Raw genomic sequence first — 25,800 nt, 5'->3', positions numbered from 1 at the left:
TGGAACTTGCTTCTTACAATCCTAGTGCCAGAGGCGTAGGCAGAAGGATCCCAGAGGGATCAGGCCACCGAGAGACCCTGCCTCAGAGAACAGGCTGAGGTGGCTCCGAAGAGTATATGAAGTTAACTTCTTTGCCTCTTCATGCACTTGTGTGCACACACACTTTAATTCTAATGACGGTAAACAAATATATGCAATGGCACTGCTCCTTAATGTAATCCATTTTCGGAATAGAAAATGTGCTGTGGGCATAGTGTCTCACCATGTGTGTTCGACACTGGACCACCAGGCTCTTTCTTGAAGCATCACTGCCCGGCTTCTTTCCAGTGCTCTCATCCCCATCACACAAATATCCAGCCTGTTGTATTTGGAGTTGGCCTAGAGTCCTGCCTGTAGATTTGTCTCCTAGTGTTGCTTTAGTCCTCTTTGGGGCTGTGCCGCAGGATCCCTCGATGCCCACCAGTTGCCTCAGCTCAGCTAAAAAGTGAAACCCTGTGGCTTAGTTGTTTTCTTGCTGCTATGATAAAATACCTCGACTTAAGGTAGAAAGGCTTTATTTTGGCTCACAGTTCAAAGCTGTAGCCCATCATGGTAAGGAGTCACTCAGGAAGGAATTTGAGCAGCTGGCCACATTGGGTCTCAGGTCAGGAAGGAGGGCAGTGAATGCTCTTACTCAGCTGACTTTCCCCTTTTTATACAGTCCAGGACCCAAGACTAGAGGATGGTGCCACTTCCATTTAGGATGGGACTTGGCACCTCAACTAACCTAACCCAGATAACTCCTCAGGGGGACACCCAGAGGCTAACCTAATGTAAATGATCCCTCATAAGTGTGCCTGAAAAACATTTATATTAAGATTTATAAAAGTAGCAAAATCACAGTTATGAAGTAGCAATGAAAAGACTATTATGGTCAGGGGTCACCACAACCTGAACTGTTTTAAAGGATCTCAGCACAAGGAGGGGTCTAGGTGGTCCCAGGTCCTGGTAAGTTGGTGGTCATGTTAACCATCATGCCATGTGTCCCTGTTTAGATAAAGCCCCTGGGTGGGTCTAGGACCAAGTAAATGTTTGGGATTAAGACAAGTTGACTTTGCCATAGCTTTCTAAATGCCACATTCAAGTTCAGAGTGGAAGCTTAACTCTGTATTCACTCAAAAAAGTGTTATTTGTGTCAGAGTAAACGAAATTCAGAGTCTTGGGGCAAAGTAAAAGTTCAGGCAGCTGCCCCCAGCACAGCCTGTGTTTGTCTACTGAGGTCAGCAGGGAGCAGAGCTCCCAGGGGGCTGAAATAGAAAATGTAACCATGACTTGGGATTACAGCAGCACCCTTCCTTGTCACCTGGTTCATGTGCCAGTCAGTTTTAATCAGTTTTAAGGGGCAAAACCCACACCTTGAACAGCTGACAAAGTGAAAGATTATCCGCAGAGTGTATGGGGCGTATGCCGTGGCTTTCCCCCAGGGAACTCAGTTATTACCAAAAGCCTAGGTGTCCACCCCGTGCTCCTGCCCAAGCCCCGCCACCAGGTTTTACCTTCTGCTTGTCTCTTTTAAATATTCTTTAAAACAACTAGAATTCCTCACAATCACTTCAACCAGGATGTTTTCAAATGGTTCTGGGAAATTTGACACTTCAAACACATCACACATAGAAGAAGGAATCCAGTCCTTTTCAGGGTAAGACTCGAGCTACAGAGAGAGTTGGTTGTCACCTAGCAACTAATTTCAGAGCACAGGACAATGTAATGACAATTCAAAATGTGGTGAGGAACATTTTGTCATGAAAAACGTCATTTCTGACACATCATTGTCTTCCCTTGTGTGTTCGAGCAATGGCTGTTATTTGTAACAACTAGAGCTTGTCTGTTATACTTGAAAAATTAATTGCTAAAGTTCCCAAAGTCAAGGGATGTTTTTGCTAGTGTTTTCCTGATCCGTCTCTCATTCTCACCCAGGGATCAGAAATAGTAACAGGCAGTGCGAAAGACGGGACATACTTCCGACTCTACATTAACAAGTACAAGTTGGTGGAGGCCATCACCTGCTTTTCAAAGGAGCCTTTCCCAGTCTCCAACTACATCCGCTTGTTTGGACAGCATGAGCGAATCCTCAACAACCTGTGCACTCGTTATGATGACAACCTGATCCCAGATCTCTACAGGTAAGTGGGGCGTTGAGTTTGACTGTGGGCACATATTGGTACGTTTCAGGCTGGTATGGTGTGTGTCGTAATGCACCATAGAGAGAAAAATCAGAATCACTGAGAGACGCTGCAGTGGCTGAGACAGCCATGCTTCCTAATAGTGACTATCAGACCACTAGCGTTGGCTGGAGAGCAAAGGTCCATGTGAGGACATTCAGGAACTTAGATGTTGTCCATGCCTGGGCCTGGACCAGGACCTCAGAGGCAACGATACATGATGTTGATGTCATGAAAGTGTGAGGTAAGATGATATTCAAGTCCCTTTCCACACAAGGTTGCTAAGGGCAGTAGTCTGAACCTAAGAGAAAGGCTGAAGGTCAGGGTGTGGGAGAATCTGGCCCCGTTAGGAATTCTTCAACCACTAGACAGGCTGCTTATGATCCTAGCCTTTTTCCTCCTTGCATGTGGATGAAGGTTTATCAAACATGTTGGTAAGTAAATTCCTCTCCCCACAACCTACAGTGTAGTCTTTTTCAGCTCTTTTACAAGGCCACAATCACCCTGGTACCTAAACCACACAAAGACCCAACAAAGAAAGAAAATTACAGACCAATATCCCTCATGAACATAGATTCTCTCAATAAAATACTTGCAAACTAAATCCAAGAACACATCAAAAAGTTCATCTGGCATGATCACGTCGGCTTTGTTCCAGAGATGCAGGGATGGCTCAACAAACGGGAATTGATAAATGTAATCTGCCCCATAGATAGACTGAAAAATGAGAAGCACATGGCCACCTCATTAGATGCAGAAAAGGCCTCTGACAAAATCCAGCACCGCTTCGTGATAAAAGTCCTGGAGAGACTAGAGGCACAGGGACACACCTCAGCATCATACAGGCAATTGACAGCAAGCCCATAGCCAACATCAAATCAAATCGAGAGAAACTCAAAGCATTTCCAATAAAATCAGTATCAAGAGAAGCATGTCCATTCTCTCCATATCTATCCAATATAGTTCTTAAAGTCCTAGCTAGAGCAATAGGACAATGAAGTTCAGGGGGATACAAATAGGGAAGGAAGAAGTCAAAGTAGCTTTATTCACAGACGATAAGATTATATACATAAGTGACCCTAAAAACTCCACCAGGAAACTTCTAAAGGTGATAAATACTTTTAGCAAAGTAGCTGTATACAAAATTAACACACAAAAACTAGTAACCTTGCTATATACATATGACATACTGAGATAGAAGTCAGGGAAACAATCCCTTTCACAGTAGACTCATATAACATATATCAAAGGTGTATTATATCACAATACCTTCTACAGTAGACTCATACACACATACACACACACACACACACACACACACACACAATGTGGATACCTCTAGCCAAGCAAGTGAAAGACTTATGAATAAAACGTAATAGTAAGTTTTATCAGAGACATGTCAAGTTCCGTGAAAATAAAAACCCTATTGGACTTTGTGGGAAATGCATCAACCCAGAGAACAATCTGGTGAAATTGTCTGGTGCACAATGTTAGGTCTTAACAATCCATGATAATGGTAGGTCTTTCCATATTCTAGTATCTTCTACCAGCCATTCTTTGGTATTTGAAAGTTTTCATTATAGAGATTTTTCATTTACTTGGGTAGGTTTATTCTAGGAATTTTGTTGGGTTTTTTTTTATGTGAAGCAATTGTGAATGGGGTTATTTTCCTAATTTCATGATCAGCATCTCTTTTAATTGTATGTGGGGAGGTGCTTTGTTAATTACTTATCCTGTCACATTGCTGAAAACATTTATCAGATCTAAGAGAGCTTTCTGACAAGGTCTTTTGGTTCTCATATGTAGAATCACATTTACAAATAAGGACGCTTTGACTTCTTTCTTTTCTATTTTTTCCTTTTATTTCCTTCTCTTCTATTATTCAATACTTTGAATAATATTGAATAATAGCAGAGGAATATTGAGTATATATTGAATATGTTGAATAATAGCAGAGGAAGTGAATACCCTTGTTTTGTTATCAGTTTTACTGGAAAGGCTGTGAGCCAGTCCCCATTTAGTAGGGTGTTGACTATAGAGTTGTTGTACGAAGATTCGTTATGTTGAGATACTTTCCTTCTGTTTCTAGTGTCTTCAGGGCTTTTGTCCTGATGGGACGCTGGAATTTGTCTAAATTCACTTCTGTGTGTCCTGAGATGGCAGCTGATTTCAGTCTTGAGTCTGTTTATGTGATGTGTTACATTTTTCATTTGTAAATGATTTCATTTGTTCTTTATTTATGAATGCTGCATCCCTGCATCTCAAGAATAAAGCCCACTTGGTCATGGTGAGTGATCTTTTGATCTGTTGTTGGATTTGATTTGCAAGCATTTTATTGAGAACGTTTGTATCTATGTTCACCAGAGAAATTGGCCTATAATGTTTGTTGTTGTTGAGTCTATCAAGTGGGTTTTGGTGTCAGCATAACATGGGCTTTGTAAGAAGATTTTGTACTATTTCTTCCTTTTATCTTTTGTGAAATAGTCTGAGAAGCATCAGTGTTGTTTGTTCTGTAAAGAGGTGGTAGAACCTAGCACTGAATTCATAAAGGCCTGGGCAGTGCTGAAAAATGTTTGTATTGCGCCTTCAATGTTTGTTAGATGTGTTAAAATTGTTTACTTATCTTGATTAAGTTTTGGTAGGTCATACTTATTTAGAACTTTATCCATTTTTAAAAGTATTTTTTCCAAGTTGGTAGAATATATGTTTAAAGGTATAGCCTAAGGAGTTTCTGAATTTCAGTGGTTTTTGCTGCACTGTGCCCTGAGTGAAGGCCTGAGTCGGTGTGTGCTGTTGACACAGGCCCATGGAGGGACAGCAAAGCCTTCTCCCCAGGGTGAGACTCAGAGGGAGAGTCAGTGCTTTCTCTCCTGACCCAAGCGTGACTGTTGATAGTGTATGCAAAACCAGCATGGTTTTCTCCCCCAGATATTTACGGTCTGAAGACTGCTCCCCTACAGTCTGCTCCTACTGAGATTAGCTAACCCTGTCTCCTTGATCCCCGCATACACAGTGAGCCCTGCCTCCTTGTACATCCTCATGTAGTAGCCCACCTTTCCTCTCGGTTCCATAGAGTACACACGCTGAGCTCTGGGGTGCTGAGGTTTCTCCATCCGGGAGCCCAGTCTGCCCAACTCCCACTTTTCTTCCTTCTGTGTCTGTCTTTTCTTTGTTCCCTTGCCATGCGCAGGCCGAGCCCGTGGCAACCATGTAATGGGTGTGGCTGCAATGTCTCCATCTCGTGCTCTAGACTTGTTCATTTTCGTCTTCCCTCTTCTGGTTAATGTTGGCGATGGGTTTGTAAATCTTTTATCTTTTTAGACCTCCAACTCATTCCTTCATTGATTCTTTGTATCTTTCTTGTTTCTACTTCATTCATTTCTAACTTAATCATGACTATTTTCAGGTACTTATTTTTGGGTTTGGCTTCTTGTATTTCCAAGGCATGAGGTGCATTGATATTTATTTTCAGTCTCTCTGACTTTTAACATAAGTACTTTTGGCTAGAAACTTCCTCGTTAGGATTGCTTTCCTTGTATCCCATGGGCTTTGTTCCATTGTGTTTCCATTTTTCTTCAGTTCTGGGAGTTTTTAAGTTTTCTTCTTGATTCCTTTGGTGACCCCACTGAGCATACACCTGGCTTGGAAAGCGCTGTGCTCCGTGGAGTGTGTTTGCTCTGTGGTTTCTCTTGCTGTTGATCTTGATTTCTATCCCATTGCACTCAGCTAAACGATGAGAAATTACTTGTATTTCCTTACATTATTAAAACCTGTTTTGTTTGCTAGTGCATCAATCATTAGAGAACCCGTGAGCTACTGAGGAAAGTGTGTCTCTTAGCGTGCTTGAGGTAACGTTCATTCTGGAGGTAACGGTTAGGTCATAAGAGCAATGGCTTTGTTTAGCTCAGGTGTTAGAGTTTTGTGGGACTCACTTATCTATCACTGAGAGTGGAAACACGGGTATTTAAGAAGCAAATTAAATTTCCTCTTAGCGCACGTATAGGATTCTATCATTGTTGTCAGTCAACCATACTTGAACTATCTGAGTTCCAGGGGAATCTTTTTGGAGGGGGTGCTCCAAAGACCCGACTGATACAGCACCGGTGAGCCCGAGGCCGCTAGTCAGGGGGCAGCTGGTGTCCGACAATGGTGATAATTATGAAAGTGAACTTGGTTAAGAGTGAGTGTTCGGGATGGCCAGATAGTATGGACAGTACTTGATAGATGGCCAAGTAAGTGTGGACAGTACCTGACTGCGGGCAATGCCGACTAATATCTGTCAGAACGGAGCAGGGAGACACTGTCACACAATGGTGAGGATCCCACCATGCCTTGGCAGGCATGTGCACATGCAGCTGCAGCCACATTCTTCCCAAGTGCCACAAAGTCCTGCCAGGCCGTGGTGCTGATCCTTGGCCTGGCGCTGCTCTCTGCCTGTTGTCAGACAGGCTGCCTTGGCCCTTTCCATGCACGGTGAATGGCTCAGCTGATTTTGGCCAAGATCTGATTACCAATTGTTTTCCTGACCTTGGCAGCACCAATCCTGTGTCGCATTCGAAGCCAGCTGCGGCTCTTCCGCACCGAGGGTACCTTCCTCACAAGCAGTGACTCACTTGGAGCCATGAGGGATTGTGGGTGGCAACTGAGCAGTCAGCTATAGTGCTGTGCAGCAGACAGCTACCACAGGATCATGGCAGCTGAGGCTCTGCGGTCCAGGTTGGCTCGGAGTCAGTGTTTCAGTCTTTGTTTCTGTCTCATGGTGCCAGTACAAACCACTGGCACTGGAGAGGGGGGAGTAATTCTCTACCAGGGAGCATGTGTAAGCACTGTTTAACCCATTGGGAGAAGGAGGGAGGGAGAGAGGGAGGGAGAGGGAGAGAGAGGGGAGGAAGGAGAGAGAGAGAAAGAGAGAGAGAGAGAGAGAGAGAGAGAGAGAGAGAGAGAGAGAGAGAGAGAGAGAGAGAGAGAATGAGAACTAATTCACCTCAGGGGCAGAAGAGAACACTCACCATCACTCTGTGCCTCAGGGCAGAGTACTTGGTTGTGATTGGTTGATTGATTTACCACTTTGGAAAAATAATAGACTTTTTAATCATTTGTTCCTTTCTAAATCACTATCATTATAAAAATCACATAATGAATATGTCACTGAAATCTGCTCTTTCCCAGTCTTCTCCTTGAAGCATTTGTATAGTTGAAATCTCAGGTGTGCATCCATACATGCACACATACTTACATGGACACACATACACACACACACCACACACACACACACTACACCATACACACACACATACAACACACACACACACACATACCACATAGGCAGATGCCCCCCTCTTAAGCCTGCTGGTTTCTATCTTAAGTCCCTTGACAGGTTTACAGTAAACAGGACCTTTCCCCCACTGGGTCCGCTTCTCCATCCCAGGACACTGGGGGTGACAGGAACCTCAAGGAGGATGCCAGGTAGGAGGAGTGGGCAGAGGGAGCAGGCTGGCTGAGGCATCTTGCTGAGATGTGGCCTGTGGCCGACTTTAACAAGGCATTCACCACATGTTTTTCTGCTTTCTTAACTCTAGCTCATCTTTTTAGCCTCACTTATGTGTGACCCTGCAAAAGAAAGGTCGTGCCTACTGACTCTCCCACCCCTGAGCCTTAATTAGCAGTCTGTAGCATCTTTTGTCCTCTCAGTCTGAGTGGGTCTTGCCCTAGCTTCATTGTAGGAGCCCATCAGATACTCATAGCCTTGATTAAATCACCTCCTTTCACATCTTAACATCTCAGCTCTCAAAGCTGCCCCAATGGCCTCTCCCCGTGTGAGCGCTGCCATCCTCCCGCACGCTTCCTGAACACTCCACAGCCTACTTTTAGTGGGTAAGTGCTGCTGTGCACAATATTCTAAATGGAGCCTGAGCAGGCCCTTTAAAAGGCTGCCATTACCTTTTTGAACTGTCAGGCTCCAGAAGTTGTTCCCTCAGGAAAGCCACCTTGTGCTGTCTCTCTTCAGAACTGCAAAGTAGGACGCAACCAGCCCACACAGTCCCCTAATTATTTATTAGACTTCAGTCAAAGCCATGCACTCATGACTGGAAGCTGGCTTGCTCTCTCTGTCTCTCTGTCTGTCTGTCCCTGTCTCTGTCTCTCTCTGTCTCTCTATGTCTCTGTCTTTCCCTCTCTCTGTGTCTGTGTCTCTGTCTCTGTCTCTCTCTCCCTCTCTCTCTCTCCCCCTCTCCCCGGACCCCCTAGTAGCCTTGTTCTGTGTTAGGTACTAACTTGAATACTTAAACCCCAGTGCCTATCTCCCTAGACTTTTCACAATCTAACTACCCACTCGGCTTTCTTGGCTTCTTTCTACAAAACAAAACAAAAAGTTACAGGAGCCTTCTGTATTTTCCTGTTCTTCTGCCATAGTTTATATCTAGAATGTTTCTGAAAGACCCAGATGCCAAAGGCTCACTCCCAGGTGGTGATATTGAAGTGATAGAACTTTCTGGAAGGGAGGTCTGTAGCTGGTGAGATGACCTCACAGGTAAAGATGCTCAGCTCCCAATGATGCAAGCCTGACAGCCCAAGTTGAAGGCACAGAACCCTTGTAAAGGTTGTACAGGTGGGAGGGTACCAAGTTCGTAACATTCACTGACCTCCGCACCCGTTCTGTTCCATGAGCATCTAAATCCCTCCCCCTCACACAGGACAGCAACAACAACAATAACAACAACAATGATGATAATGCTTAAAGAAAGATGGAGCCTTAAGGGAGGTCTTCAGGTCATGGGCTGGCTGGGGATGCACTCAAAGCGTTGGACCAAGGTCCTTCTTCTTTTTTGCTTCCTGGCCATGAGGTGAACAGGTATGCTAGCCACATCCCCTTCTGAGCCACTCAGCATATCATCGGAGGCCTATGCAGCAGTGGCTCCACTCAGCCACAGCCTGGAATCCAATTCTGTGACTTCCTGAGGAGGTATACCAGCTTGATGCAAATAGGCTACCAACAAACTAAGGAAAGGGCTCACTGGAGTTTGTTTCCTTGAACATGGGTCACTGCCAGGCAGCTATGGCACCGTGAAGTCCCAGCCCAGCATTGGAGTCCTTACCTCAAGGCAAACTTTCACCTCCTGTATATGCAAGGAACCCCAAGATCATACGCAGTACCTTGAGAATGGGAGGAAGCAGTGAGTGGAATCTGCTAAGCAGATGGGTCTGGTACCCAGCACCACTGCTACAAGGAAATGCCAACAGCTCCTTTACCATCACCATAGGCGTAGCCACCGCTGCACTGTTAGGCCTCTCATTGCCAAGACTGTGGGCACAGAGTGTCTTGTCACAGGTCACTGCAGTTGCTCTGCTTCCTGATGGCTAATGGTTATGCCACACCTAGCAGAAATAGTTACACAAATCTCTAAAGCCCTGAGCCAGAAGAAACCATTTCTCCTAAAACATGGGCGCACACACCTACATGAACACATGCCACGCACGCATGCGTGCGCGCGCGCACACACACACACACACACACACACACACACACACACACACACGGAAGAATGAAAGATGTCACATGCAGATACTGTGTCAGTTTAGGCTGCACAATCCTTGACCATCAGTGAATTTTGGTTTCCTGAAGAACACCAGGTTCCCTATGGATATCAAGAAATAACTGCATGATACAACTTAAAAGGAAATCCCAGCAGATACTGGGACATCTTAAACAGAAGAGCTTGCCTGCATTCCCTCTGCTATTAAAGAAAGCCATGTTTGTATTGTTCAAAGGGAATCTGTGTGTTTAAGTCACATACTAATGCCAGTGGAGATGGTTTAGACAACCCAGGGATGGCTCTGTATCCCAGAAGACAGCGCTGGTGTGTGAGCTGAACAAGGAAGCCATTACTTCCTTTACCTCAGAGTATAAATGACAAGAGGCCAAGTCAGAGGTTCAGATTCTGCCTTGTTGCTAATGATGTTTGTGAACTTGAGCGAGCTGTTAGCCCCCAGGGAGCATCAGTCTTCTTGTCTCTGCACTAGAGACCTAACCTACAATGCATTTCTCCACTGCAATAAATACCCAATCTATGATAGATTTCTCCACTGCAATTGAGATCTAATCCATAATAATTTTCCCCAGCATGCAGGACAGTGGTGATAGGAAAAAATTCTGAAGTATTTTAAGTGCACAAAAAATGTGCTTATAGAGAATTAAATGACAGGCTGGAGAAATGGCTCAGCAATAAAAGGGCTGCTCTTCCACCTCCATCACTCTAGGCAGCTCTTGAATTTTCTCGATTCATGATTAGTGTGAGATGGACTAACCCACTTGGGGCAGTGTTACCCCTGGGCAGGCAGTCCTGGGTAGCAGGCTGAGCAAGCCATGTGAACAGTAAGCTGCGTTCTTCTGACGTATGGTTGGAAGGCCATAAATAAGAGAGGAAAGCTAAGGCAGGCTCCCTGAGATGGAGGCTTCTTGTTCCCAGAAGGCTCTGCAAGGAGAACAGGCAGAAAGGCACAGGGGTGGGTGTGCCTTTAAGGAGACGCCCCAGGAGCCCTATGAAATAGCAAAGCCATCGTCGTTTAGCAGACTTCCAGTCTTAGACTTCTCTCGTCCAGAATGTATAAAGTTGTTGCTTTTCTCTTCTCTGAGGATTGTTCAGTCCCTCCTGCCAGGAAACAAAATCGTCAGTCCCAACTGTCATCAACCCCATGATACCCCCATGATCCGTGTCACCTCCTGCTCCAGGTCCCCGCCCTGAGCTCCTACTCCGACTTCTCTTCATGACCACGTGCTATAAGGCGGTGGTTCTCAGCCTTCCTAACGTTGCCACTCTTTAATACAGTCAGTCCCTCATGTCATGTGACCCCCGACCTTAACATTATTGCAGTTGCTACTTCATAACTGTAATTTTGCTACTGTTAGGAATAATAATGTAAATATTTTGGAGATAGAGGCTTGTCAAAGGGGTCGTGAGGCACATGTTGAGAATCGTTACTACAGGCGCAATAAACCCTTTCCTTTCAGAGGGGAGAGAGGAAAGAGGTAAGGGAGGGAGGGAGGGGAGGAGGGAGGAAGGGAGGGAGAGGGCAGGGGGAGCTGCTCTACCAGGGGACCTGGGTTGCGTTCTCAGCACCCACATGGTTGCTCACATCCATCTGTAACTCCAGTTCCAGGGGATTTAATGGACTCTTTTGGCCTCTGTGGGCACTGGGCATGCATGTGGTACCCAGAGTACATGCAATGAACACACCTGTATACATGTAAACAAACAAACAAACAAACAACTTTTTAGGAGAATTAAGTGAAACCCAGTGCTTGGTTTAGAGTGGCAGAACATGAACTAAGCTGGAGGTGCCCAGGGCACTTCATAGAAAAGAGATGGGTCAGGTGTTTCTCTCTGGTTCAGAATATCACCTCAAATTTGATTTTGCAAGCTATTTGAATTATAAAATGTCTCAAGAACCTAGATATTAGATAGGTTAATATCTAACCTATAATATAGCTGTAAAAGTTGCATTGGAAAATGGCTTCAGACATTATCAATAATTATGCATACTTTAGAACTGCATCATCTAATATAATAGCCAACCATTGCTGAAATTTTATTTATAATTAGGGCTGGGAGTGTAGCTAAGTGATGAGTGCTTATCCACTTTTTGGAAGGCCCAGGGTTCAACCCCAAGTATTAAAATAGCTGAAGTTAATTTAAGCTCCAGGGCTGAAGAGATGGCTCAGTGGCTAAGAGCATGCTACTCTCACAGAGGACCCAAGTTTGGCTTCCAGCACCCATATCCTGCACGTCACAACTGACTTAACTCCAGCTCCAGAGGATCTGATGCCCTCTTCTGGCTTACATAGGTACCTGCACTCATGTGCATCTATGCCCACATAGACACATTAAAAAATTTCATCACAGAGTCCCCCTCATATTCCCTCAGGAGCCTACGGTGACTTAGGTCTCCAGCTTGTCACAGAGATGCTCCCACGGCTAGTTTCTCTTTTCTCTGCAGGCCTCTGTCTCCCTGCCCTGCTCTCCCCAGGCCAGATCTCCACCCCCATATCTCTCTGCGCTCCCTCTCCTCCCTTGTTCTCTCTCTTCTCCCACTACCTCTGCTTTTCTGTTTCCCCTTCTGAGTGACTTTTGAGCATCCTCCCTTGGATCCTCCTTGTTGCTTATCTTCTTTGGATCTGTGCATTGTCATACGTTTATCCTGTACTATGTGGCTAAAATCCGCTTATGAGTGCATACCATGTGTGTTTTTCTGGGTCCGGGTTACTTCCCTCAGGACGATATTTTCTAGTACCATTCATTTGTCTGCAAATTTCATGATGTCTTTGTTCTTATTAGCTGAGTAGTATCCCACTGGGTAAGTGTAGGTACCATAGTTTCTTTGTCCATCCTTAAGGTGAGGGGCATCTAGGCTGTTTCCAGACTCTTGCTATTATGAGTAAAGCTGCTATGAACATAGTTGAGTAAGTATCCTTGTTGAATGGCGGAGCATCTTTCAGACATATACCCAGGAGTCGCATAGCTGGGTCTTGAAGTAGCACTAGTCTCAATTTTCTGAGAGAGCACCAGACTGATTTCCAAAGTTCAAGTTTGCGCTCCCACCAGCAATGGAGAAAGGGACCTGGAGGTGACAGGAGCTCCACAAGAAGACAAACAGAGCCAACTCACCAGGGCCCAGAGGGGCGTGTGGAGTCTGAAGCACCAACCAAGGGCCACGCATGGACTGGACCTAGGCCCCCTACACAGATGTAGCCAGTGGGCAGCTCAGGCTTCATGTGGGTCCCCTAGTAAAGGGAGCCGAGGCAGGGGAGCTGCCTCTGATATGGACTCTGTTGCCTGCTTTTTGATCACTCCTCCCTGGTGGGACTGCCTTGCCAGGCCACCGAGAGAGAGGACACGTACGATCCTGATGTGACCTGAGGAGCTGGGGTGGATGGGAAGGGGGGCTCCCCTTTTCTGAGGAAGAGGGGAGGGAGACAGGGGAGAGAGGGGGGGTGGGACTGGGAGGAGAGGAGGGATGGGGCTATAGCCAGGAAGTAAAGTGAATGAAAAATAAATAATTTTTTAATTAATGAAAAAAAAACTCATCACCTTGGGCAAACTAGCCACATTTCACAGGCTCAACAGGTACATGGTGCTAGTGACCACCACACCAGAAGTGGAGGAGAGAATAATTCTGTCATTGTGGACAGTTCTGTTGCATAAAACATCTATGTATCAGCAATCTTCTGTAATGGGCCATCTGTATTGGACATAGCATCTAAGGAACAAGATTTCCCACACTGCCAGTTGCCAGCCCCCAGCGCCTCAGACACCTCACGTGCCTTTGCTGTTCTTAAGAGGGGTGTTGAGCAATAGGCCCAAGGAAAAGATAGAACAAGCCTTTCCTCTCTGCAGATCATGTGCCTAAGAAAGACAGCTGGGAGGGAGGGCAAGGTAGGAGGAGGGCTTGCTGGGTATTTACACATTCTACAGGCGACACAAAGGACTCTTGGCCTTGTGGTAAAATATTCTGTCTCATCTCAGCCTTTTCTGTGTCTCAAGCCACTTGCTCATCTGGTGAGAGCTCAGCAACCAGTGTCCCAGCATGTTGTCAATACCAAGCCTTGATGCGGGGCTGGAGAGAGCCGCCCCAGCTACTGACCAACCCCTGTCCATCTGAGCATCTTTTAAAAATTTTATTAATTTATTCAGATTACAACTCAATTGCCATCCCATCACTTGTATCCTCCCATTCCTCCCTCCCTCCCCCTTTCACCCTATTCCCCTCCCCTAGGTGTGTGAACGAGGGGGACCTCCTCCCACACTACATGGTCATAGGCTATCAAGTCTCATCTTGGTGGCCTGCTTATTCTTTCTTTGAGTGTCCCCAGGCCTCCCCACCAAGGGGAAGTGGTCAAATATGGAGCACCAGAGTTCATCTCAGAGTCGGTCCTCGGTCTCCACAGAACTGTGGAGAATGTCCTGTCCGTTGGGTAGATCAGAGTAGGGGTTCGATGTTTACTATTGTATTTATCCTTGGTTAGTGCAATAGTTTGAGCAGACTTGATATCACTTTTCGTTTCAGACTTGTGCTGATGGGGTTAAAGTCCTATATAGATTTCCCTTTTCCCGTCTCATTGTATGCTCACCTGTCAGCATGTGATTGGCAGCTATTATTTATGAGCTTAAAATAAGAGATAGCAGTTACCTACCTGCTTAAATATAAATGCCTCCTTTCCAAACTCCAAGAAACAGCTCGGCTAGCCAATTTTGATTGCAATTGCTTGAATAAATAACATTTCATAAATTCTGTTCTCAGTCTACTAGGCCATGAAAAGTAGCTTCTCTGGCTGCCTAAATTTTTTATTGCAAACTAACAATTACAAGAGATGCTTTGAAGCCACTGGGCAGCAGGGAGTGTCCCTTGTGTCGCGATCCCGGTGCTTTCCTCCTGAGCCTGGGTCTTCTCAGCTTTCTTTTTGAGGGTTATTTTGTACATGTTTGTTTAATCCTTAACAATTTTCCTCCCCAAAGAGACCTGTGTTTTTCATAGAAAAATATTTTCAAAGCCAAGTTGGATATAGAACACACATCATAGAATATAACCCATGCCTGGTGGCACCCCCAGATTTCAGATGATGGAGCTATTTGAAGTGAAAAGAGAGGAACCGTGAGCCCCCAAAATCCTGGAAGGAGGTCCTGGACCACACATCTTCCTCCCTTAGAATGTACATGTGCTGAGGCCCCTGGTTATAGCCTACGGTGTCCGTATACATAGATGCGTCTGTAGAGAGGAGAGTGGCCAGGCCCATGGTGGTCACTGCCAAGTTAGTGGCATGGAGAACCGGGGTTCCCCTGCTCTGTCTAGTTTCCTGTATGCAGGAGCAGAGAGGTACATTTTACACTGTGCAAATGACCGACCTTAGAAGCAGCCGCTGTTTTGTGTGATTTTTCGTTGAGCTGTTAGAAGAAGACTAATGATGCTTATTCCTAGGACATGAAAATAATTTTGCTTCCCTGACAAAGATACCTCATGGGATTCCTAGATTCATGTGTGAAAGGAGAAAATGCTAGAGCTTCTCCCTGTATTCTTATATTACAGTCAGAAAGGAGCGGAGTCTTCTGTCAGTTTGAAGCCTGCCCTCTGGAATTGCATCGGGCAGATGGAAGATAGGTACTGTATGGATTCACGGCATCAGGCGATCCCGTAGTTCAGAGAAGTCAGCTCTGTTGGGTAAAATTAGAGCCCCATGCAGTTTGCGTGTGGCTGGCCCTATGGCCGCGCCATTAGTTCTTACCAACTGACTGCTACAGAGTGGACAAGGACACTTACGGGACCCTTCCAAAGAAGCTGCAGACATGCAGCCAGAGGAGGGGAATGGCAGCGTGAAACTGTCTCCTCCTCCTCTGACAAGCCCGTCGCCTGCTACATTACGGGAAGTACAGTGCTTAATCTGTCAGTGAAGGTCCAGCTGCAGACCACAGAATCTACTGTGACTAGATTAAACAGCAGTGGGTGCAGGAGCAGCTTCAGGGTCTGGCTTCCAAGAACCTCTCAGAAGCGGCTCTGCAGCTGGGGCCAGTCTCTGCCAGAGCGAGGAATTTGCGGAACTAGAAGGCTGCTGTCAATGTCCTGGCTCCTGGCTTCCCCTCTCTGCCGCGATCCTGTCAGCAGCATTATCACCCTTGGACCTGCCTGGTGGCCCGTGTGAGCCAGCCACAGCTGACCACCACATGGTTCTCGCCAGCAGAACAGGCAGGGTCCCCACCATGTGCTACTCATGTCCCTCTCCCAAGTCTCACATGGGGCTGCCTCTCTGGAGACAGCTCAGTTCACACCGGTAGCTCTCTGTGCCTGAGCCTGGGACGTGTATGTTGTCTTCCACTCTTCTACCCGGGGTTTGGCTCGGTCAGGCTACCAAGGGTCTCCAGTAGTGCGGCCGCATTGCCTAAGCTCCCCAGAAACGATCAGAAACAGCATGTGAAATCAGATTTATATCTGCTATTGATAAGGATAAATTTTGCCAGGTTATATCCAAGTCAGAATTCTAGAAGCAGATGTTGTGGAATTCAATACTTTTTTCCCCCAGTCTTCAAAAGGCCAAATGTACTTGCTCATTTAAAAGAACTAAAAGCCTGAACCGTATATAGCAGGCATGTTTTGATAGAACACGCAGCAGGGCGAAACAAGGAAGTAGAGAGGGGCTAAAATAAGATAAGCACTGTGACTGCTCCAGCCCACAGCCAGAGTGGATGGAGTCTGGGGAAAGCGAGGCAGGTCAGTTTCTCAGGACAGACTGTAGAGGGGCAAAAGCCGCAGTGTGTGTGTGTGTGTGTGTGTGTGTGTGTGTGTGTGTGTGTGTGTGTGTGTGTTGTAGATACACAGAGGAGCCCTCTTGAGTGTTCAGTGAGGTTCTGAGCCAAGCTTGTGAGTGAGCCAGCTCTTCAGAGCCCCGGAAAAGATGGGAGGTCGTAGTGCCTGGCCCGCTCAGAGTGCAAGCCGTGCTTCCTGCCAGACCTCAGACCCTCAGGATCACGGGGCTGACAGGCAGGAATGGGTAGTCCTAGAGGAAACACCACTCCAATTCCTTCTAACACTTCTCAAAAGCCAATTTAAATGTGTCAGACTGTTTTCCAAGGGACTCAACTACATTCCCAAAACAAACTCAAGAATGTTTATCTGGTAATGAAAACTGCATCGTCCAACAGCATCGTACTCACAGTTTCTAGCATCCACTCGCAAAGAGTTTCTAAACACGCAGTGAAACATGAAAATACAACCCACAGTGAGGAGAAACACCTGTCAATCAAAACCAGCCCAGAGCTGACTCTGAAGTTGGAGTTCGCAGACAAGCACAGAAACACTGCTACTGAACTGCGTTCTGCAGGATCCGAATCCTAAGTGCAGATTTGGGGGGCATATAAAATAACACCGTGTCCGGAGATGAAAACTGGAAGATGTAAGGTAAAAACTAGTTTGTGGAAGATTATAGAGACATCATTATTAAAAATGCCTCAAATGGACCATGCAGCAAAGGAGGAACCTAAATCAAGCATCTCAGTGGAGCACGGATAGCTTCAGGTAAAAAGTCTTTAAATCCGATGTAACTATATCAGGTGTGCCCAATCTCCTGACATTGTGGCATAACATTGTCACCTACCAAATGCCGCACACACACAAAATGTTTTAAGTTTAAGGTCTTGAGTTGGACCATATTCATAACTATTCTCAGGTGCATGCAGCCCACGGGTTTCAGGTTGGACATGCCTGCTGCATCTACTCCCACAAATCTAAGCTCAGTGAATCTCAAGGAAAAGGAAGAAAATTACACCAAGGCATGTCATTATCAAAGAGCTGAGCACCAGTGATAAAAGCGAGGGGGAAAAAAGCGAAAGGAGAAAATAGGCAAATTATTTACAAAGATATAAATGGAAGGATGACAAAAGAAACATTATCAGAAAAAATGCAAGCAAGGGGACAAGGGAGAAACAGCTTCAAAGCTGAGACGTCTTTCAAATTTTAGAGCAGATTTACTACGTATTATATGACATCTCCAGACTAGTATGTGGCATAAGTCTCCCACAAGACACACAATACCCTGTCTACACCAAAACAACATCTTGTGAGGCATTTTTTACCCACCTGTCTAAGTCTCTGTTGGTTATATTCTTCTAACTGGATACCCCACTTATTGGCCATGCTGAAGACTGACCTGTGCCTCACCAAGCCAGTGTGTTGCACCTCTAACTGAAGTGACCCTATAGGGTCTTTAGGAGGTAAGTGAGGTTAGACGGTAGACCTCGCTTTCTCTTTACCACAGGAGGACACCACCACAAGACAGCCTTTTACAAGCCATAAAAAAAGGCAGTCTGTGGAAAATGACCATGCTAGCACCTTGATTTTGAACCCTCAAAATAGGTTTCTATTGTTTACACCATTTTAGACTCCAGCGTTGTGTTGTGTTGTCAACTCAAGCTAACTTGGACAGGTTTGCGTCCAACTCTGGTTCTTCCTGTCTCCTCAAAGTTCACTGTTTTGTGTACCGTACAGGCAGGCAGAACTGGGCCAGGGAGGAGTGGGGGCTGTGCTGCCCAAGGCGCATGGGAACCCTGGAAAGCCCTGTTCAGCAATGGTGGAAGTGACCCTGCATTTACCCCCTGGCTTTGACCTTTTACCAGCTTCAGGTCCCTTATCTGTTCCTGAAGGTCACCTGGCTCGCCCGGTGCTGATGGTGGGTAAAGTCTTACTATGTCATCTGAAAGAAGCACATGGTAAAAGAACACCTTAGGCCCCTTCCCTGAGCAGCTGTGAGGTCTGTGTAGGGTGGTAGGCAGGAGATTTTCAGCTCAGAGTCACTCCTAGAGAACCATCATCCTGCTGTCTGCTGCACGTCCTTCTCAGCCATGCGACGCTGAACTCTCTTCTTGACACACACACAGGATAACTTCGTGAAGCGACAGATGGCCAAGCCCCAGCGTGGCCCAAACCACTTTTCTTTCCTTCTTAAAAAAAAAAAGCACACTTCTTGTCACCCTTGCAGCAAATCCCTGAGATGTGTTTTGTTGCTTATTATTCACTCCACCTGGTAATTTGGGGAGATGAGAGCACCAAATGCCACCAACGATGCCCCACTAGCTGCTAATGGGAGCCACTGTTTGGAGCCCACGGTACCCTCTTGGCCCCAGCAGCTCTGACAGCTGCCAGAACACCGTCTGCCAAGCCAGGATACGTGCTGAAGGCTCCAAGGGCAGAATAGAGCCCTTCACAGTCACTCTAGCATCCCAGAGGTGTTCCGCATTAATAATCTATAGTTCAATCATTAGGAGCAAATCCAAGTGAAATAGGAAAATACACCCCATGCTGGAGGCCGGGAGGCTGCTGGGAGAAGGGCTTCTCCACCCCTTGGCAGCCTTAATGATTAGTTCCCAGCCCCTAGAAGCCCAGCTGACACACGGTGCCTGCAAGCTGGAGGCTTTCTGCATGTGATAATTGAACAATGCTCAAACTCATCCAAGATATTAACACGGACTCACTGCCTGTGGTGATGCGTCTGGGCTGCAGGCCCCTAGCCCGGTCCCTCTCCGGGGCACCCTGAAGCACATCCTTTAGTCAGCGTTGCCTTCCAGACAGATCTGCACGTGGATCTCACACAGGGGCACCCGGGGCTGCCGAGGTCTTGGCAGGGATTTAATATCTGAACTAATGTGATTTTTCCAATTATGTGCTAGACTGAAGTGCTCACCCAGGCCTTTCATGGTTACAACTCAGCATTCTATGGAGGGGGCAATCTAAAGTAGAGGAGCGTTTTTAATTTCAGGGTTGCTTTTTAAAGTAGTTATGCATTTCAAGACATTTGTCCCTATTCCTCCTGGTCATACACATTACCAGTTCAGTAAGGGACAGCAGCCCCGCTCCAATAGGCAGACACCCCAGAGAGGAGGCCTTAGCGTCACTCAGAACGAAAGCGAGGAAGAGCAAGAGCAGCACCAGAACCAGGGCGTGCTGGAGCCTGGGTTTATTTTAGACAGCATCTCACTATCTGTCCACAGGCCACCTTTTTCATCTGGAATTGGTCCCATGTATCATAACCTCGTGTCAGGAGACAGAAGGGGACCTCTCTTTCCCATGGCCACTTTGAAAGGCCCCTGGGGGAGAACTCAAGTTGGTTGGGCACCTGTGATGTTCCTATCTGCTTAGACTGTCAGCATGGCTATGTCTCATTAGTGAGGCCAGGGACAAGGGTACTTGAAGGGTAGCGGGGCATAGAGCAGACGAAACCTCTCCCTGCATATCCTGGGTGACAGAGTGCGTCTTCAGGCCCCTTAGGCTCCAGTCTACCATGTTTGGGACTTCCCGACTTCTGGACAAGATGAAATCCATGGCACATAGAATCTGGATCCCAAACAGCTGCCAAAGAGCCTGCCTGACACACTGCAGAAATGCTGGGGCCTGATTCTCTGCTGGTAGCAAGGAGCCAGAGAAGATGAGTTCCCTCCATCCATCTTCCTTAGACTGCCTCGGAGCCAGCTTCTCCATGTGTTCCTGGCCTAGACACACCCTGCTCCCGATACAGTAGCTAGCACTTAATAATAATCCTGAGTTTCTCTGTTTTCAACCTCATTTCCTTTTCCCTTTACTCTGGACACCCTGGAGTTGCATACTCCAAATAAACCATCAACCTGTAATCCTTCCCTCTGGCCGTGCTTTGTGAGGAGCAGGAAGCCCACTAGGATAATAAGGATGAAAGTCACTGACCTACGTTTTTACTTTTATCAGAGATCCTTCTACCTTTGGGGATAAAGGTCCCAGGCTGACTGTATGGAATTTTCTAATAAATGTCTGCCTCATAGTTAACTTAGACAAGCACTTGGCAAAAGATTTATTTGGAATCATATTGAAACGTACTTTAGGGGTCCCGGAGATGTGACTCAGTTGGTAGAGTTCTTTCCTGGTGTGCACGGACTCTGGGGTTCTGTCCCCAGCACTGCATAAAGCTGGGCATGGTGACATACACACTTGTGATCCTTGCACTTGAGAAGTTCAAGGTCATTCTAGGCAACACAATGAACGCAAGGCCAGCCTGGACAGCAAGAGAACCTGTCTCCAAAGTAAAGAGGAAAAAAAAAGAGGGCAGGAAGAGAAAAAGAAAGAAGGTGAAATAAATCCTTTGGTGGCTTCTGATAATATACAGATCTGACATATGCTTGTTTCCACTCTGTCTTGGAACCTCTGCCTTCCAAAATGATAGAAAAACAAACAGTAAAAATGTATAAACCTCATAAAGAGGCAGGTCTGCAGAGGTGACGGTGGCGGGCAAGGCTGGGTGCTCAAGGATGGACCTCAGCCAAACAGGAAACTGCCATGCCTGGAGGAGGGACACTGGGGACAGAGCTCATGAGGACTAGGACAGAGAGCAGAAATCAGGATTGGTCTCCTGTCACCTTCTGCATCCAAACCAGTGTTCCCATCCCTTGCCTCCCTGTAGAAGATTGGGGGCGTTCCCCTGGAACGTCTTGAGCAAGGCATCCAGATGTGAGGACACCAGATGTGAGGACACCAGATGCAGCAGAGGAGCATGAGAGCAGTGGAGCTAATATGAAAATGCCCTTCACGGAACCCGCCCTGCTGACCTGCCCCCAGAATGGCAGCAGCTGAGAGCAGAGGAAGAAGAAGGGAAAGAAAATGTCATGACACAGAGCACAAGGCATTCCACCTGACTGACTGGAATTCTAGAGAGAAAATGAAGAAAATATACTGGAGGTGCCTGTTAAAAGCAGGAGAGAAGAAAATCCCAGAACCAGACACTGTTCATTTCCACATTGAAGAGTGCACCAGGTTCCATGCAGTAAATGTCTGCAGGCAGAGACTCCATCATGAAACTTCACAGCAGGAACATTGAGACTTGCCTAAAAGATTCCACGCACCTGAACATGAAGCTGGTCACGTAGGAAGAAACCAGAATCAAAAGGGAGTGAGAACCCAGGAGACAGTGGAGAATAGTATAGATAATAGAGGAAATGAACTGGAAAATCCAGTGAGAACCAAAGAAGTCAGTGCGTCGTTGGCCTTTCGTGGAGAAGGAACGAGGCAATTAGATGTTAGTCACTTAGCACCTCAAGGAAAGAGGCCTTATTTGGCTCACGGTTTGAGGGCCCAGCGCATCACAAGCAGGGGAGGCATCTCTAGGCGCGAGGCAGAGGAAATGGATGCTAGTGCCCAGCTCCCTTCTCCTTGTTATTTAGACAGGGCTCCCGCCCACGGCATGGCGCCACTCATACTTAGGGTGGGTCCTCCCACCTCAATTAATCCAATCTAGAACTTTCTTCACAGACATGACCTGGGGCTTGTCTCCTAGGTGACTCTAGGTCCTGCCAAGTTGATCATCAGTATCACCGTAGTCAAGGTTTTGCAACCCCTAAGGAATTTGTGGACCCGAGTGCCGAGCACCCGTGACTGCAGACATGGACGGAGAGATAGCCAGTACTTACTCACTAGAGGAAAACACACCACCTTGCAACAGAAAAGCTAAATGGAACTACATCTGAGCAGGACCTTTAACCCACTACCAAGTGACAGGAAACAAGATGACAGGGCATGTTAACTAGTGTGACAAAGTTGCAGCATCAGTTCAGAATGTGGAAACTCCAGGCTAGACAGCCCAGGTACTTCAACATAAAACCTACAGATCAATTTTTTAAATTTATTTTAGATTTACTGCTTGGTGTATATGAGTGTTTCCCTCCTCCAATGTGTGTGTGTGTGTGTGTGTGTGTGTGTGTGTGTGTGTGTGTGTGTGCGCGCGCGCTCCACTTGCATTCGGGGTGCCTGTGGAGGTCAGAAGAGGGCAAAAGATCCCCTGGGACTGGAACTACAGATGGTTGTGAGTCGCCATGTGGATCCTTGGAATTGACCAGTGTCCTCTGAAAGAGCAAGAAGTGCTCTTAACCAGTGAGCCAACTCTCCAGCCCCTAAAATATGCTTTTAAAAGAAATCCTACTAGATATTAGTCTAAATAATATGTGAAACTTGTATGCCATTTATGAGAGTATTGAAGTTTCAACACAAGAAAGCATATGTTATTATTGCCGGGCGTGGTGGCACACACTTTAATCCCAGCACTCAGGAGCAGAGGCAAGTAGGTCCATGACTTTGAGGCCACTCTGGTCCTGACTAGCAAGACCTTGTGTCAGAAAAACAAAACGAAAAAGTTATGTATTATCTTTAGTATTTTTATTTTTGAAGATAGTAATGTAGATGTGAAGGTCTTCACATATATGTGTGTGCACACATCCACCTTTCTGTCCACAGCCCTCACCATCAGGAGCCAGAGCCAAGACACTCAGCATAGTCAATGGCTGTTGCTCTGTGCCACTAGCGTCCAGGGATGATGTAGCATGTCCCTGTAGGATGGCAATGCTGATTTGTTCCATCGCTGTCTTATGGAGTCACAAAGCCACAGTGCAGCCGCTGACAATCTCTGCACCTAAGGGTGCCAGGGACAAACTGATGAAGCCGACCCAGCAAACCAAGGCTCAGTAGTAACCGCGAGGAGCCCACCCCTCTCCTCTCCAAGAGTCACGGCAGCTTACTGGCCACCTAAGCAGGAGAGGCAGTCAGAACCCTCGCCCTCTTCTGTGCAGCCCCTTCCTCTGTCCTTGCTCGTGGCCACGTAAGGCAGTGAAAGCGAGGGTAGCAGTGAGCACATACAACTTTGCCCTGGTCAATGGTGTAATTATTTCCCCTCTATCCCAGCCCCCTGGTGGTCTTCCAGAGGAAACCAGTTACCGAGAAACAGGAAGCATCCAGAGAGCTCAGGCATCTTTCCTCTGTGGCCTCTTGAGTACAGAGAAGATCATTACAGGGTCCTTGTGTTGCCTAGCAACCCGTGAATGCTGTTTGCTATCATGTCATTAATATGATATGAAAGTGTTTTTATAGAAGACATTCATCTCTCATTAATGAAAATCAAATTTGCTAACATGACACAAAATCTGTTCTTCCTCGTGACTTTCTATACTTAAGTAGCTTATTTATTGAATTAGACAGTGAGTGGTTTTCAGGCTTGAGACTGTTAAAGTATCAGAATATTGACTTTGTTTCCAATAATATCAGATGGCCCTTAATGATGTGATTATGCAGCTGTCACTCTTTGACCACCATCCCTGGACCAAATGCCCCTCCGTGGAGTCTCGCCCCGACACCCATCAGCTGCTCTGCCACTCAGCTTCTCTCACAGTCAAGGCTTAGCGAGGAGAGGCTTCCCAGTCAAGCCTGTCCACACTCCGGATTAGCCCAATTTTCCTTCAGAGTACTGGGACCAAAAACTGCAGGTGTTTAGCATAAAGAAGGCTCTCTTTATTCTAAGCAGGAGAGGGATGGCCACACCTATGCATCTTTCCTGTCTTTCTAAAGATGGGATAGCAGATGACCCTAAATGCATCAGGCACCATAAGAAATAGAGACAACATCCTGCTTTTAGGCACAGTGTGTTCCTGAAAACAAGTGTGGAATTTAAATGCACAAACCCCAAATGATAAACCAGTGACACCTAAAAGGGGGCATTGCCATCCCAGAGTTTTAACAAGGGGCTCAGCCAGCACTCAAGAGGCAGAGGGAGGCAGATCTCTGTGTGTTGAGGGCAGCCTGGCCTACGTGAAAGTTCTAGGACAGCCAGGGTACATAGGAAAACCCTATCTAAAAATAAATAAAATGGGGATGCTCAAAGTGTCCTGTAGTGTCTTTAATATATGTCAATTTCAAGTCAACAATCAGAAAGGAACCTAGAGGTATCTGTGGCTAAGATGTAAACAGATGGGACTGGGGCGAGCTGAGCAGGGAAAGACACTTGTCATCAACCCTAACACTCTGAGTTCATTCACTGGACCCACCTGATGGCTGTTCTAGGCTGTTCTCTACCTCTGTGCAATTTGAAATATCCTATTGATTCAGGAATTCCATTTGTGAGCACAAAGATGGCCGTTCAACTTGGGATAACAGGAAATTTGGAAATAACCTTAAGATTCATTAATAGGAAAATGCGTTAGTATTTAGTCACTCTATGCGATGTAAAACTGCCATTAAACAGAAGCAGACCAGGCCAATTAGATGGGTAAAGGCTCCTGCTATCAAGCCTGATGGCCTGAGCTTGGTGCTTGGAAGCCACGTGATGGAAAGAGAGAGGCGAGTCGCACAAGTCGTCTTCTGACCTCTCCAGCTGCACAGCAAATGGGGTTAGTTCAGAAAGACAAGCTGGTAGAGTTCTATTGATGGTCACTTAAAAACCACGCTCTTACAATAATGTCTCAAGGGATGCAGACAAGTTCAAAGTATGCTGGCAAGCCTAGTAGTGAGCTACAAACAAGCATGTAAAATTCTGTTTACATAAGAATGTTAAAACCACACCAGGCCCCCGGTGCTCTTGCGGTAGTGGAAACCCAACAGTTTGCTCCACATGCTTTTCCCGCCAGTGGCGCTCTGAGAAAGTTTCTCCCCATCGCCCGCTGCACCAACCTCTGTAAAACGTTTGTGTCTCCCGGATTTTGTTTTCAGTCTCCTTGTCGTCTCTTAACTAGATCACACCCTCTCCCTTGAGGTCATTGTCCGGCTCTGACTGTGCTACGATCCCTCTTAGGTTTGAACTAGGGACCGTATAAGCCTCTCCCTCCTTTCTCTCACAGCTGCTGTCAAGGAACCCCACAGGCTGTGGCCCTCTAATCCTTCAGAGGGGTTATCCTGGGCCATATAGTCAATGTGTCGCCCATAATGTGGCACAGGATAGCCCCTCTGAAGCCTGCTGGAGGGAACCCTGCCTCACCTCATTGGCCCGGACTGTTCAGAGCTCCCAGCATTTTGTCTGTGTATGGCACTAACAACTCTTTTAATCAACCTCTGATCCAAAAGGACAACCTGTCTCAGTGTCCCTCTGGCATTCTGAAATCTGAGACTTAACAATGCTGAGGCTCAGTTTCCCATTTATTCTTCTGTGGGAGCCTCTGTCTCCACATCACCTTTTAAAACGGAGCGGACTCACCAACTCCTTTTTTCCCCTACCCCTATCCACTTCCCCAACCTGTATCCCTGCTGCCCTCCCATCCCCTAGGCCAGGAAGCTAGATGTGCCCGTA

At 46.5% G+C, this 25,800-nt stretch overlaps 1 protein-coding gene across 2 annotated transcripts in view; it reads left to right on the top strand.

Annotated features, from left to right (window-relative positions):
- Positions 1-25,800, top strand: part of CFAP61 (cilia and flagella associated protein 61) — a 265,410-nt gene that overhangs the window by 213,683 nt on the left and 25,927 nt on the right. For both annotated transcript variants that reach the window (XM_084774689.1, XM_084774688.1), the window contains one exon: positions 1,957-2,162. In XM_084774689.1, the coding sequence (XP_084630815.1) occupies positions 1,957-2,162 (206 nt within the window). The remainder of the gene's footprint in view (positions 1-1,956; positions 2,163-25,800) is intronic.

The sequence above is a fragment of the Acomys minous genome, assembly GCF_964271855.1.
Source record: "Acomys minous genome assembly, chromosome: 3".
Lineage (NCBI taxonomy): Eukaryota > Metazoa > Chordata > Mammalia > Rodentia > Muridae > Acomys > Acomys minous.
Note: the sequence above shows the minus strand (reverse complement) of the source record. Positions and strands in the feature narration are given on the sequence as shown.